The sequence below is a fragment of the Bubalus kerabau genome, chromosome 8 (genome assembly GCF_029407905.1).
Source record: "Bubalus kerabau isolate K-KA32 ecotype Philippines breed swamp buffalo chromosome 8, PCC_UOA_SB_1v2, whole genome shotgun sequence".
Lineage (NCBI taxonomy): Eukaryota > Metazoa > Chordata > Mammalia > Artiodactyla > Bovidae > Bubalus > Bubalus kerabau.
Window position 1 is genome coordinate 53,812,374 of NC_073631.1, and position 12,986 is coordinate 53,825,359.

At 42.3% G+C, this 12,986-nt stretch overlaps 1 protein-coding gene and 1 pseudogene across 1 annotated transcript in view; one reads left to right on the forward strand and one right to left on the reverse strand.

Annotated features, from left to right (window-relative positions):
* Positions 1 to 12,986, forward strand: part of CTTNBP2 (cortactin binding protein 2) — a 169,358-nt gene that overhangs the window by 146,258 nt on the left and 10,114 nt on the right. Inside the window, exons 15-19 of the mRNA XM_055590284.1 lie at positions 4,445 to 4,597; positions 4,768 to 4,955; positions 9,095 to 9,273; positions 11,619 to 11,818; positions 12,181 to 12,363. Coding sequence (XP_055446259.1) covers positions 4,445 to 4,597; positions 4,768 to 4,955; positions 9,095 to 9,273; positions 11,619 to 11,818; positions 12,181 to 12,363 — 903 coding nt within the window. The remainder of the gene's footprint in view (positions 1 to 4,444; positions 4,598 to 4,767; positions 4,956 to 9,094; positions 9,274 to 11,618; positions 11,819 to 12,180; positions 12,364 to 12,986) is intronic.
* Positions 7,015 to 7,094, reverse strand: LOC129659785 (uncharacterized; annotated as a pseudogene).

Here is a 12,986-nt window from a genome sequence, read left to right on the forward strand (position 1 = left end):
GCCTTGTTTTAAATGGACGGTGTAAAAGATAGGCCACATCCATCCCCAAAGAGGAGAGTGTGGACTTGGCCTCACCTTAGACATGAAGTAGTTTGGGTTTAACTATAAATGTGATGCATTATTTTTAAACCAATGAGTCTTGCTCTAGAACTTAGCTATCCAGAACTTTGCATACAAAGGTGTGCAAAACTGAACGATAGCCCTGAGCCTAGCCAAGGAAATATCTGATTAAGGTTACTGATCTCTGGGGAGGAGCAGAGATGATACACCTATCAAGTTAGAAGAAAGAAGGACAAAAAGAGATTCGTTTCAGAAATGGAGTTTTGAATTAGCAGAGGACAAAGGGAATTTAAATGGTCAACTTTCCCGCAACAGGCCAGAAGAAATCTCCAGATATAACATGGCATGAGTAGCCATCTTGTGTCTCCATAAACCCTGATCAAAGGCTGAATAATCCTTCAAATGCAAAGGTGTGATGAGGTTTTGCTTCTATGGTTGGTTAATATTATAGAAATGAATCCATGTTAAATAACTTGAACTAGACATGCTATTTCACAACTAAAGTGAAATTTACACTTGGACGAACTTGTTTTAGGATGTTGAACGTAAGTGGTCAGATGGAGAAGTAGGAAAAATTGAACATATGCAGCCAGGAGTGTTGAAGACAAAGCTTTTCACCAAAAAACAACCCAGTCTATTTGACCTTGGGTCAATACCTTAGGGGAGACCGATATCAACAAAATTGAGATGGAAACCCAACCCAACTGTTACGAACAGCACCCCATGTACCTTTTGTCTAGGGCACAAGCTGTGCGTTAAATATGGGATAAATTGAATCACTCACTATAAATACAATCCTTGCTTATGGACCCGGGAGAATGAGTTGGCATCTTTTTCCAGGAGATCTCCTACTATCCTATAAACTCATTTATCTCCAGTTTGAATCCTTCCTTGCTGCCTCCCTCCTTCTGATCCAGCCCCTGCTGGACATCTCAGGAGAGATGCCTCACTCATCAGACACTCAGGCTTGAGACATAGCCCATCACCACCGCCTCAAGTGTGCTCCCGCTCATGTGCTGTCTGCCTTCATTCACTGCATGGCTGCTCCTCTGGTGAGAACTTTTGAGTTGCCTCTATTGATACTCCCTCTTTGCCCCTCTCTAAAGACAGTCAACCACTGAGCTTTGTTATTGTTCAGTCACTGTTGTGTCCAACTCTGCAACCACATAACTGCAGGATGCCAGGCTTCCCTGTCCTTCACTGTCTCCCAGAGTTTACTCAAACTCATGTCCATTGAGTTGGTGCTGCCATCCAACCATCTCATCCTGTCACCCCCTTCTCCTCCTGCCCTCAGTATCAGGGTCTTTTCCACTGAGCTTTGCTGACTCATCTCAGAATACCCTTTTGTTCTGAGCCTTGGCCCTGGAGGAGGCTCCCGTTACCCCCTGTCCTCACGTCAGCAGTAAGAGCCTGTAGATGTGTTCTCTTGTTTCTTTACTCTCCCATCAATTCTACTCACCAGAGCAAGATCTCAGAGGAGGAGCCAAATCGTGTTTCCCCCCGCCCATAAAGATTTCCACTGATTCCCAGAGCTGGTAGTTTTCTCCCTTTCAGCATGACATCCCAGGCCTCCCACTTTTCATTTGTGGCTGGCTTCTGAGACTTCATTTCAACCAGTTTCATGCAGGCTGCACATGAAATGCCAGTGCCCCAGGCCCAGCACTGATTGACCGCATCACGGCCTCTGGGGATGGATCCAGGTGACTGCAGAGTGTGGCGCAGAATGAGGACACTGCCTGCCACCCTGCTGCCCACAGACGGGGCTCCTGGATTCCACCCCACTGATGTGGCTTTGCCCCCGAGCTCCCAGCCCATTCTGGAGGCCTGAGTCAGCTTTGAGCTTGCCTTCATGCCACTCTTGAAACTACTCTAACCTTAGTTTGAGGTTCCAGTCCCTTCAAGGACTGAGCTCTGCCTAGAGTCCATTCTCCCACCTGTGCCATTTCTTAAACCTAGAAAGCCTTCTTCCAATCTGTCAAGATGCCATTCTTCATAATGGGTCCAGTTTAAAATGCCACATTCCCCCAGTTAGAATCGGTCACCTCCAGCACTGTGCCGTAGTGCTTAGCACAGTACGCAGAGCAAGGGGGCAGTGGAAGACATTGTTGAGATGCAATTACATGTTCCTGTAGGCACGTTCTAGCTGGATGCGCAGCTTCAAAGCTACTAGAACCAGCCAAACACTTCCCTGGTGGCTCAGTGGTAAAGAATCCGCCTGCCAGTGCAGGAAATGTGGGTTTGATCCCTGTGTCGGGAAGATCCCTGGAGGAGGCATGGCAGCCCCACTCCTGTATTCTTGCCTGGAGAACCCCATGGACAGAGGAGCCTGATAGGCTGCAGTCCACAGGGTCACAGAAGAGTTGGGCATGACTGAGCAACTAAATAACAACAAATTATGTGTTCCTGCAGACACATTCTAGCTGGATGTAGCAGCTTCAAGGCCACTAGAACTGGCTGTACACTTAATCCAGATCAAGGAAAAACTGGAGACCTTCAGTCCTTAGTTACAGAAAAGCAGATACATAAGCCATTCAGCCTTTTTTTTTTTTTTAATCACTGGTTATAAACGATTTGTTAGCTTATCAGTATTCTTTTTAAAAAACTATTGGTTTATCATGTGTACTTAGTGGCTCAGTTGTGTCGGACTCTGCGATCCCATGGACTGTAGCCTGCCAGGCTTCTCTGTTCATAGAATGCCCCTATGCAGGAATGTTGCAGTGGGTTGCCATGCCCTCCTCCAGGGGATCTTCCTGACCCAGGAATCGAAGTGGGGTCTCCTGCATTGCAGGCGGATTCTTTACCAGCTGGGCTGGTAAAGCCATCACACTTCCATAATAAATGTAGTTCTGAAATAACATGTGACCCTGAGAAGCACAGAATGTGTGAGCGCTCTTTACTGAGCAGCCGTGTTGAGGGGACGTGGCGCATGCCAAGCGCTAGTGTACCCACCCCCACAGACAACTCGACGGAGAGGCAGCCGGTTTTGTTTCTGGTCTTTTAGTTTTTAAAGCTTTGTAGCATCCAGAAAAGTTATTTCCATCTCAGAAGAGATTAATTTACAGTGTTCAAGGAGTTCTCTTGAAACTGACAATGCATTTGTGTCTATAGTAACACGGAGGCGGAATGGGTATAATGTCCTATCGTAAGTGTTTGTGGAAAGTGGAACTACTTGACAGAATCACTGCTGAGTATTCTAAATTGACCTTTTCTCAAGGTTAATTTAGCTAAGACTAGGGCATCTTAGAATCTTCTAAAATATTAAAAGGTGATATAAATTTTTTATTCATTGCTATCTAGCAAGTATTATAGATGTATTTCAATTACCATATTAACATTTGAGTGCTTAGCAGGTGCCCAGGCAATCTTTCAGTTACATTTTATCTACCAATTTGTCTAATACATATAATAATAATCCTCCATTTATGCAGTTCAGGCCCCCCATCTTTAGTGTGAGGACCCCTAAAATAAGAATCACAAGACCCAGATTGTGGTCCTTCCTTATCACTGTTTCTGAAGCCTTGGTCAAATCTCCTTAACATCTCTGAGATCTATGAAATGAAAGGAGGGATCTGCTTGTTTCTGAGGTCCTGTCTCCATAATTTTATGAACATTTTACATATGTGTAATTTAAAGGATTAAATGTATTAAAAAAATTGAAATTAAAGGATTCAATCCTCATTGAAGGATTTTGACCCTTTGTATTCTGAAATATCCATCTATAAAATACATACTACCTATTTTTATAGATCAATGAATAATTTAAAACAAAATGATAATTTAACCACTGACCAGGTCACAAAAGAGAACATCTCTAGCTTCCAGAATGGGCCCACGTGCCCCACCCTTGTTCACAAACCCTTCCTTCTAGAGGTAGCCACTAGTCTCACTTTTGTAATCATTTCTTTGCTTTTTAAAAACAGTTTTACTATCTATGAATTCCTAAAGTATATGTTCGTGTTTCAAAGTATATGTTTCATGAACTCTAAATGATGGTGTCATATCGTTTGTATCCTTATGTGATTTGTTTCTTAATATACCGTTTGTGACCATCTTCCATGTGGCTGCTTGTAGCTACATGTTCATTTTCAAATCCATTGTAGGAACTCTGTTGTTGGTGGACATTTGGGTTGATTCCGTTTGGGATCTGTTATGGAAATAGTTAGTGTTGGATCGTTGTGTGTGGGGGTATCCTCAGCTGTATTCAGTAATTTGAAACTGTTTCCCAGAGTCTTTATACTTTCCCAGCCATGTCAGAGCGCCGTGTCACATCTTTGCTAACACGTAAACTTTTACAAGTTTGTACATTTCTGTCATTTTATGTTTTAATCATTGATCATTTAATCACTGATACATTTTAATCATTGAATTTCTGTTTTGACCCCAGCATGTCTGATCCCAGTGAAACAGTCTCCTGCTAACAAGAAAATCATCATCATCTTAGAGAACTTGGAAAAATCTTCATTGTCTGAGTTACTGGGGGACTTTTTGGGACCTCTGGAAAATCACAGCACTGAAAGCCCCTGTACCTTCCAAAAAGGTAAAGATAGTGGAGAGACCACCCCAAGAAGCCAGCTGCTTTAAGAGCTTTCTAATCTCTCTGTCCCCTGGAGCACACGTTACGCTTCATGGCCGTCTTTCCTTCACTTGTTTGGACTTGTTCCCTGCTATGGTTTCCTGACGTTGGACTGCTGCTTTGGTTTGTTTTAGGAAACGGAATGTCTGAATGCTACTATTTTCATGAGAACTGCTTTCTGATGGGAACAATCGCCAAGGCCTGTCTCCAGGGCTCCGACTTGCTGGTGCAGCAGCATTTCCGCTGGGTGCAGCTGCGCTGGGACGGCGAGCCCATGCAGGGCCTGCTGCAGAGGTTCCTCAGGAGGAAGGTTGTGAATAAGGTAACAGACCACATGCAGCCCACTGTTGGGAGAGGGTCCTTGACATTCCCTGGCATTGCTGTCAGGCAACCTGGGCTTGAGCTCTACCACTTACTGTGTGGCTTCTGGCAAGAAAAATTGGGGATAGGCAAGGGTCAAGTGGGGCTTCCCTGGTGGCTAAGACAGTAAAGAATCTGCCTGCAGTGCAGGAGATGTAGGTTTGCAGGAGACTCAGGTTCAATCCCTGGGTCAGGAAGATCCCCTGGAGGAGGGCTTGGCAACCCACTCCAGTATTCTTGCCTGGAAAAATCCTTTGGACAGAGGAACCTGGCAAGCTGCAGTCCAGGGGGTCATAAAGAGTTGGACACAACTGAGCGACTAACACTTTAAGGGTTAAATAGGATAATGCATGTAAAACTCATAGCAGTACCTAACTATGTCAAGTATTTAAAAAAAAAAAAATAGACATCCCTGATGGTTCAGTGGTTCAGACTCTGAGCTTCCAGTGCAAGGGATGCAGGTTTGATCCTCCTTGGGAAACTAAGATGATGGGGGGCCCCCCTCCAAAAAAAGCAGATAGGTTTTACTGTTTTAATTAACCATTCTCAAGGGGTCTCCCTGAGTTTAAATGCTGAGACTAGATTAGAAAATTAATCATTCTTCTTAAGGAAAAGCTACTGTTTCCTTGGAGCCTTCATTATCCATCTACTCATTCTAGTTTTAATATTTGTTACATTGCATCATAGTAACTTTTAAAAAGTCATATGAAAAAATTAGAAATCTCTGTTGACACATTTTTAAGAAGAATAATCACTTTTAGTGATTTTTCATAGTAAATATTCTTCATTCTATCAAAATAACAAAATTAATTTAGTGCTTACCAAATTGAGCACATTATTCTCTAATGTCGTATTCTTAAATTAGGCCAGTAGCCAAGTGTCTGGATGGATTTGAAATAAAAGAGCTCGATTTAGCAAGATTTTATTGTTTAATCCTGCACAGTGGGCCACACTGGGAGAACAGGATCTTTATTGTATCAGCAGAGGAGTTTAAGCTGTAGGTAATACGACACCCCACTGTTAGCTGCTTCACACACAAAAAGAGGCTTTTTTCCCTTACATAACCAGATGCCTTGCGGTAGGTGTTGCTGATGTCCATTGATACCTTCATTATGCCAGGTCCCAGGTCTGGGTGAATCTCTTGGCCTCTCTTCAGGACTGCCTGGCTTCTGCAGGGCTTCGGGCACCACACCCTCACACAGACTTGTTCTCAGGTAGGGAGCAGGATGCCGCGCTGTGCGAGAGGGAACTTAGGCTTCTTTTGCCTCCTCCTAATCAGGGAGGACAGCATCTTTTTCTGAAACTCCCAGAATCAGAAGACTTCCCCTTAATGGTTCATTAACCAGAACTGGTTTCATGCCCACCCTTCTGCCATAGACCTTGGCTAGAGCTATCTTCCCAACACCAGAGTGCTCCACCAAGTTCCTGAACAAAATCGCTGTGTCTGTTGTGTTAGAGCATGTGAATGTACATGCATTCATAGAGGAGGGCTGGGGAGGGTGGTGGAGGGAGAAGGGTGCGGCGGGAATGCCATTGGTAATTCAGTGAACAGTCCCTACTAGTGGTGATTTCAATTAGTACCTGAAGTTCCTAATTGAATCAGAAATCGTCTGCCCCAAGCTCTACTAAAGTCAGTTGCCTGATCATAAATATATGCTTTTGACCAAAGCACATCTATTATATGACCTCAGCCAGTAGGAAGAAAGGTGAGATAAAGACAGTCATGGGTTTTGTAGCTTTTCAAATCATTGATGCTTCCATTAACTTCATCACTATTAATATTTAAATCTTACTGCTAAAAAACTCACCTAAAGAACTGCAAAAGATACCAGTATTTTTCTTAAACACTTTATTATTTTTAGAGCAGTTTTCGGTTTACAATAAAATCGAAAGGGAGATATAGAGATTTCTACCCATTGCTCCTCAAATATGCATAGCTTCCCCCATTCTCACCAGAAGGCTGCATTGTTTCATCAAGGAGGAGCCTACACTGACACAGCAGAGCCTGGTTTATCTAAGAGAAAAGCATGGAATGCTTCACGAATTTCTGTGTCTTTCTTGTGCAGGGGCCATGCTAATCTTCCTTGAAATCTTTCCTAACCCTCTCCCTCTTCCAGCTCTCTGGTAAACATAGTTTGAAAAGGATTGATTTTACTTATTTTGAAAAGAAAGGTCTCTTCAAGCTCTACACTTTCCTCCGTTGTGCTTGAGGATGGGCAAGTGGGGTGTGCTGTAAGGAACAGAAAGTGGGGAGGAAGGGCAAGGTGTTTAATTTACCAGGAGTCACTTCAAGTAGGTTAATAAAATGGATTCCTGGGGTAGGTGTACAGTGGGAATGAAGACAACTGCAAATCAACAGAAATCGTGTAACTGCAGGATGGAGCCAAATAATGGGGGCGCTTAGAAGCACACTGGCATGTGATCAAAATTTCTTCTTCCAGTTTCTCACAGGAATAAAAATAAATGTATTTTTTGGAGGAGACAAAGCTTCTAGTATTTAATAAAAAATAATTGCACCTTTAGTAGGAAATTGAAAGCAAAAGAAAATGTTAGTCACTGATTTGTGTCTGACTCTTTGCAACCCCATGGACTGTAGCCCACCAGGATCCTCTGTCCATGGAATTCTCCAGGCAAGAATACTGGAGTGGGTTGCCATTCCCTTCTCCAGGGGATCTTACCCACCCAGGGATTGAACCTGGGCCTCCTGCATTGCGGGCAGATTCTTTACTGACTGAGCCACCAGAGAAAGCCAAGGAAAGTAATATTCATCTATTAATTGTAGCCATGATCTCATTTTCACTGGAAGACTATAAGAGAAAGTGGGAGAAATATGATCCTCTTTTGAAAAAATGGGGTATTATAACAGATCCCAAATCCTTGTGTGATACAGTGATGTCACTTTAATGAAGCTGCTAGAATTACTGAACCACTCTTGCATTTTTTTCAATGCCAAATTCTATCCCTTGATGTAGGATATACAAACATTCACATATTATCCTCAGTCTTAATATCATAATTCCTTGGTAAAGTAGAGATTTACATGAATGTGTTTCTTATAAAAATAGTTAATTGCTATATCTGACTTCTAAATATTGGAGAGATTTCTCTTCATAGTATATAAATCTTTGTCCTTTAGTGAATCCTCTGTAGTACCAAAAAGGGACTCTTGGGTAAGATATAATTCTAAAAAGAGTTGCTCCCATTCAACCATGTGTGTTACACAGCATTACTTAAAATTTTCACATTTTAAAATTAGAAAACATATCTTCATGCAAGCATAGTTGTGTACATTTTAAGGTAGCATTTTAGCTGAGACTTTCCTTCTAGGAAAATTAAAAATAAGACAAAGTGAACATGCCATAGATTCCAATCTTATCACTTATCCATATTAAAGTATTTAATGCCATTTTTAGGAGAAGGCAATGGCACCCCACTCCAGTACTCTTGCCTGGAAAATCCCATGGACGGAGGAGCCTGGTAGGCTGCAGTCCATGGGGTCGCTAAGAGTCGGACACGACTGAGCGACTTCACTTTCACTCTTTACTTTCATGCATTGGAGAAGGAAATGGCAACCCACTCCAGTGTTCTTGCCTGGAGAATCCCAGGGACGGGGGAGCCTGGTGGGCTGCCGTCTCTGGGGTCTCACAGAGTCGGACACGACTGAAGCGACTTAGCATCAACAGCAGCAGTAATGTCATTTTTATGTCATTTATTCAATATCCTTTTTTGAACACCTACTATTTGCAAATCCTTGTGAGATATTCTATACACATGTGAAAAGTGATTTCTTCCAGCATTGATGTTTAAGAATTCATCCAAGTAAGACACCTCACGCAGGGTGTCTCGCCGCACTGTCACGTCTGCATCCTTTCATTTGATGTGACAGACTGCAGATCTGTATCTCACGCTAACACACATAACAGGGCATGTTATTACCTAATCCCTTTTTCACCCACCCCAAGTGAAGGTAAGACTAGATTTGGCTACAGTTTTGTTTTATAGTTTTAAATTTTTATAGCTTTAATTTCGAATGGTTAGAAACAACAGGACAATGAGCACTGTGCTAACCCAAGCCCCTGTCTTCCTCCTCTCTGTCTCCAGTTCAGAGGTCAGGTGCCCTCTCCCTGCGACCCCGTGTGCAAGACGGTCGACTGGGCCCTGGCCGTGTGGCGCCAGCTCAACTCGTGCCTGGCCCGCCTGGGCACACCGGAAGCACTCCTCGGGCCAAAGTATTTCCTGTCTTGTCCGGTAATCCCAGGGCACGCCCAAGCAACAGTGAAGTGAGTGTCATTGGTCCTTCTTTGCCTTTAAAGTATTTAAAGTAGAGCCCTGGCCAGTTGGGAATGTTTGAGAGTGAGAAAGCTATGCCACTCCTGTCATCAACATGGGAAGTGGAGCCCTGCCCTCTTGTCAGAGGATGACCATGATTTGTGTGTTGGGCAGTTCCTAAGGAAACAATTTTTGCTAAGACTAGATAGATCATAGGTTTCCTCTGTTTTCAAAACTCTCATCAGATCCATATGTGGCTTGCTGTGCAGTGTCTCCTGAGGAAGGCCCACATAAGAAATTCAGTCAAGTACCCTGTAGCCAAAAAAAACACATTCTACTGATGAATTGAAAAGCTTGCTCTTTTATTAATGATACTTATACACTTACATGAGTAGTAGCTCAGATGGTAAAGAATCTGCTTGCAATGCACGAGGCCTGGGTTCAATCCCTGGGTGAGGAAGATCCCCTGGAGAAGGGAATGACTACACACTCAAGTATTCTTGCCTGGAGAATTCCATGGACAGAGTAGACTGATAAACTTACTATATTTTCTTTGTAGCAGCTTATAAAAATAGACATACATATAGTAAGGTTAATGACATAGAATATCAGAAGGAAGTTGAAAGGAGGAAGGAATTTGTCATCGTCCGACTTCCTTAGTAAGGGTTCTGTGATTCGCTGTTAGATTTGATTCTGTACTTTCTGGCATCCTGAGCAGAAATCTATTTTGGAAAGCAAGGGATGCAAGTAAAATGTCTTCTCTATTGTAACACAGACTATCAATTTAATAACAGTTAATTGAGGGAGGAATACTGTATTAAAAAATACATAGTAATTTCTTGTTAAAAAGCAGTATATTTATTCATATAATTACCCGATTCTCTCAGTATCATGATTACATCTGAGCCTTTTTTGCCCCTGACATCCAGAATCTCAAGATTCTTAGGAGCCATATTTAGCTTTTCCTGTCTGCAGCATAGTCATTGTCAAAAACTAGAGGCTCTGAGACTTGTACCCTATTTGCAAGCTGACAGGTTAGCCTGCTGGGTGCAGGATGCTGGGTCAGAGGCCCGCTCCTCATCACTCAGAGCCCAGCCGCAGCCCAGCTATCTGAACTGTCTGCAGTGGTTTCCCCAGCTCCTCAGGTCCCACAGGGTGATGCGTAGCAGCCCAGGTGGATGCTGGCTTTAGCAGCAAAATGTGGAATCACCCCATCTTCTAATGGGGGATGCTGGTAAATCTGCCCACCCTTTGCCCTGGAAGGAACCATAACTTTCATCATCCTAGTCAGGAAACAATCTGCCCTCTGCTCCAGAAGGAGACATTATCTCTACTTCCCAAGTCTGTGTACACTGCTAACATCCTTGAAAAGACAATCCAGGAAAACAGCTGACATGAGAATACAGAAATGCCGTGGAAACTTAACTCCTAACAGCCATATTAAGGAACTGCCTTTCTAAAATTTTCTTACTTTTTGTTTTTTTTTTTGTTTTGTTTTGTTTTGTTTTGTTTTAGCCAAAGCTTATATCTTTACCTCCTCAGCACCTTTAGGAGTAACTGTTTGCCTTTTTTTTTTCCCCCCGGAATTACATGTCACTTTACATTAACAGAGAAACTTGATACTAGGTAATAGTTTTAACAGTTCCTATTCTAGGTGATATAGTTTTGTCTACAGCTTTTAATGCTGTTTTTTAACTGTTTTTTAATACTACAACAAAGTATAATCTTTTTTGAAGGAATTTTGATTGGCACTGAGTGCTCTAAATTTCAATTAAAGCCTTGCAGCAGCTACAGCTATTAATGCAGTCCACCTGAGGCAGTGGCTGATTGACCCCATCCCCTCTCTTCAGGGCTCACCTGCCATGTGTAGACACCAAGCCCCTACAGAGCAGGAAGATTTAATTTGCCAGTGATCATAAAATGTATCCCAATTTCAGAAATACTAAAAACATGTATCTTAGTAAGGAAAATGGCAAATAAGTTTAAGCTATTTAGACACAGACTTTCAGGAAATCTTTTTTCCTCCAGATTTCTTTAGTCTGTAAAGTTTTCCATGTATTTTTCCCTTTCCATGTATTTATTTGTGCATTCATTTATTCAGCACTCTAGTGCTCCAGGATCTTACAAAGAAAAACAGAAACAGGTAAACAGTTTCATTAGAAATACATTGTTATTTGTAAAGCACATTCAAACTGTTTTGGTGTTAGATAATTTCACTTATTCTGAAACAACCTGGGAAAGGTAGCCTATCCATAGAAACACTTAGGCTTTGTTCAGGGTCTTCAGCTCTGTCCCGGGTAGAGTTGTGTGTGATTCCTGGGAGCCTGGGTCCTAACTGTGAACCCTGTCTTGGAAGGTGGATGTCTAAGCTATGGAATGCTGTCATCGCACCCAGAGTTCAAGAAGCAATATTGTCAAGAGCCTCTGTGAAAAGACAACCCGGCCTTGGGCAAACAACTAAAAGCCCCAGCCAAGGGCAGCAGGCTGTGGTTAGAGCTGCTCTCAGCATTTTGCTTAATAAAGCTGTTCTGCATGGCTGTCCCCTCCAGAGAGCAGGTATGTGGGTTTATGCTGGGAGGAGAGGAAATTCGCTATTATGTAATGCTTGCTTGAACTGGCTTTTAGGGAACTCTATTTTCTCTCTTTGTAACCAGTGAGATTATCTCCATGTAATGGATGTTGCACAGCACTGCCTTAAAAACTAACTCACTTGCTCTCTCTTAATTCCTGGCTCATGTTTAAATACCATACTTCAAAGTAATGTTTGCTGGTTGACAAACCCCTGCTTGGGTATGATAGGCCCCTGATTTTGAAGAGGCTATTTCTTTAAGTGTTAGAAATGTTGGATTTTGCTTGACTCTGTGTAACTGCGCTCTTGCTTCTGTCCTTCTGGCAAAATGTGGTTTATGTTGTTTCAGAGCTGGACCAGCATACAGCTGATTTCAAAGGAGGAAGCTTCCCTCTGTCCATAGTTTCAAGTTACAGCAGTTGCAGCAAGAAGAAAGAGAGTGGTGCCTGGAGAAAGGTGAGCACCAGTCCTCGCAAGAAGTCTGGCCGGTTCTCTTCACCCACCTGGAACAAGCCAGACTTGAGTGAAGAAGGTAAGGGGGGCAGGCATGAGACGTGTGTACCCATGAGGTGGTTTCTGAATGCCAGTGTGCTTTATGTTTATCACTATGCATTCAACAAAGCAAAATTTTGAGGATTTCAATGTGTATTTTTCATGGAATAAAGCATGTGGTAGGTACATTCCACAAATCGTTGAGAGTCCCCTACCTGAAAAAAACAACCATTCATAGTAGAATTCTGAAATTAAATTTATCTTTACCATGTTAATGATCATCTGCTTTTCAGCGATTTGATTTTCTTGGGATCCACACAATTATATTTATGTAATAAAAGCTGACACATAAAAAGAAAGAAATAGGCAAATGTGCATTCAGAAGTGAACCTTAAACTTTTAGAAGTATGTGTTATTTGATTATAGACATATTTAATACCAGTTTAAGGTGTTTATAAGTGAGTCAGCTTTACATATTTCTTCCTATATGAGATGTATACCATGTACCAAGTTTTCTTCTAAACACTAGAAATAGAGCAGTGAAAACAGGAGATAAAAATCACTCCCTGACAGAATTTCATTCTAATAAATTATTAGACCTGTTCCTTATGGCTTTGATATTAGGATAATCAGTTGTTTAAATATCCTCCCTCAGTTCAGTTC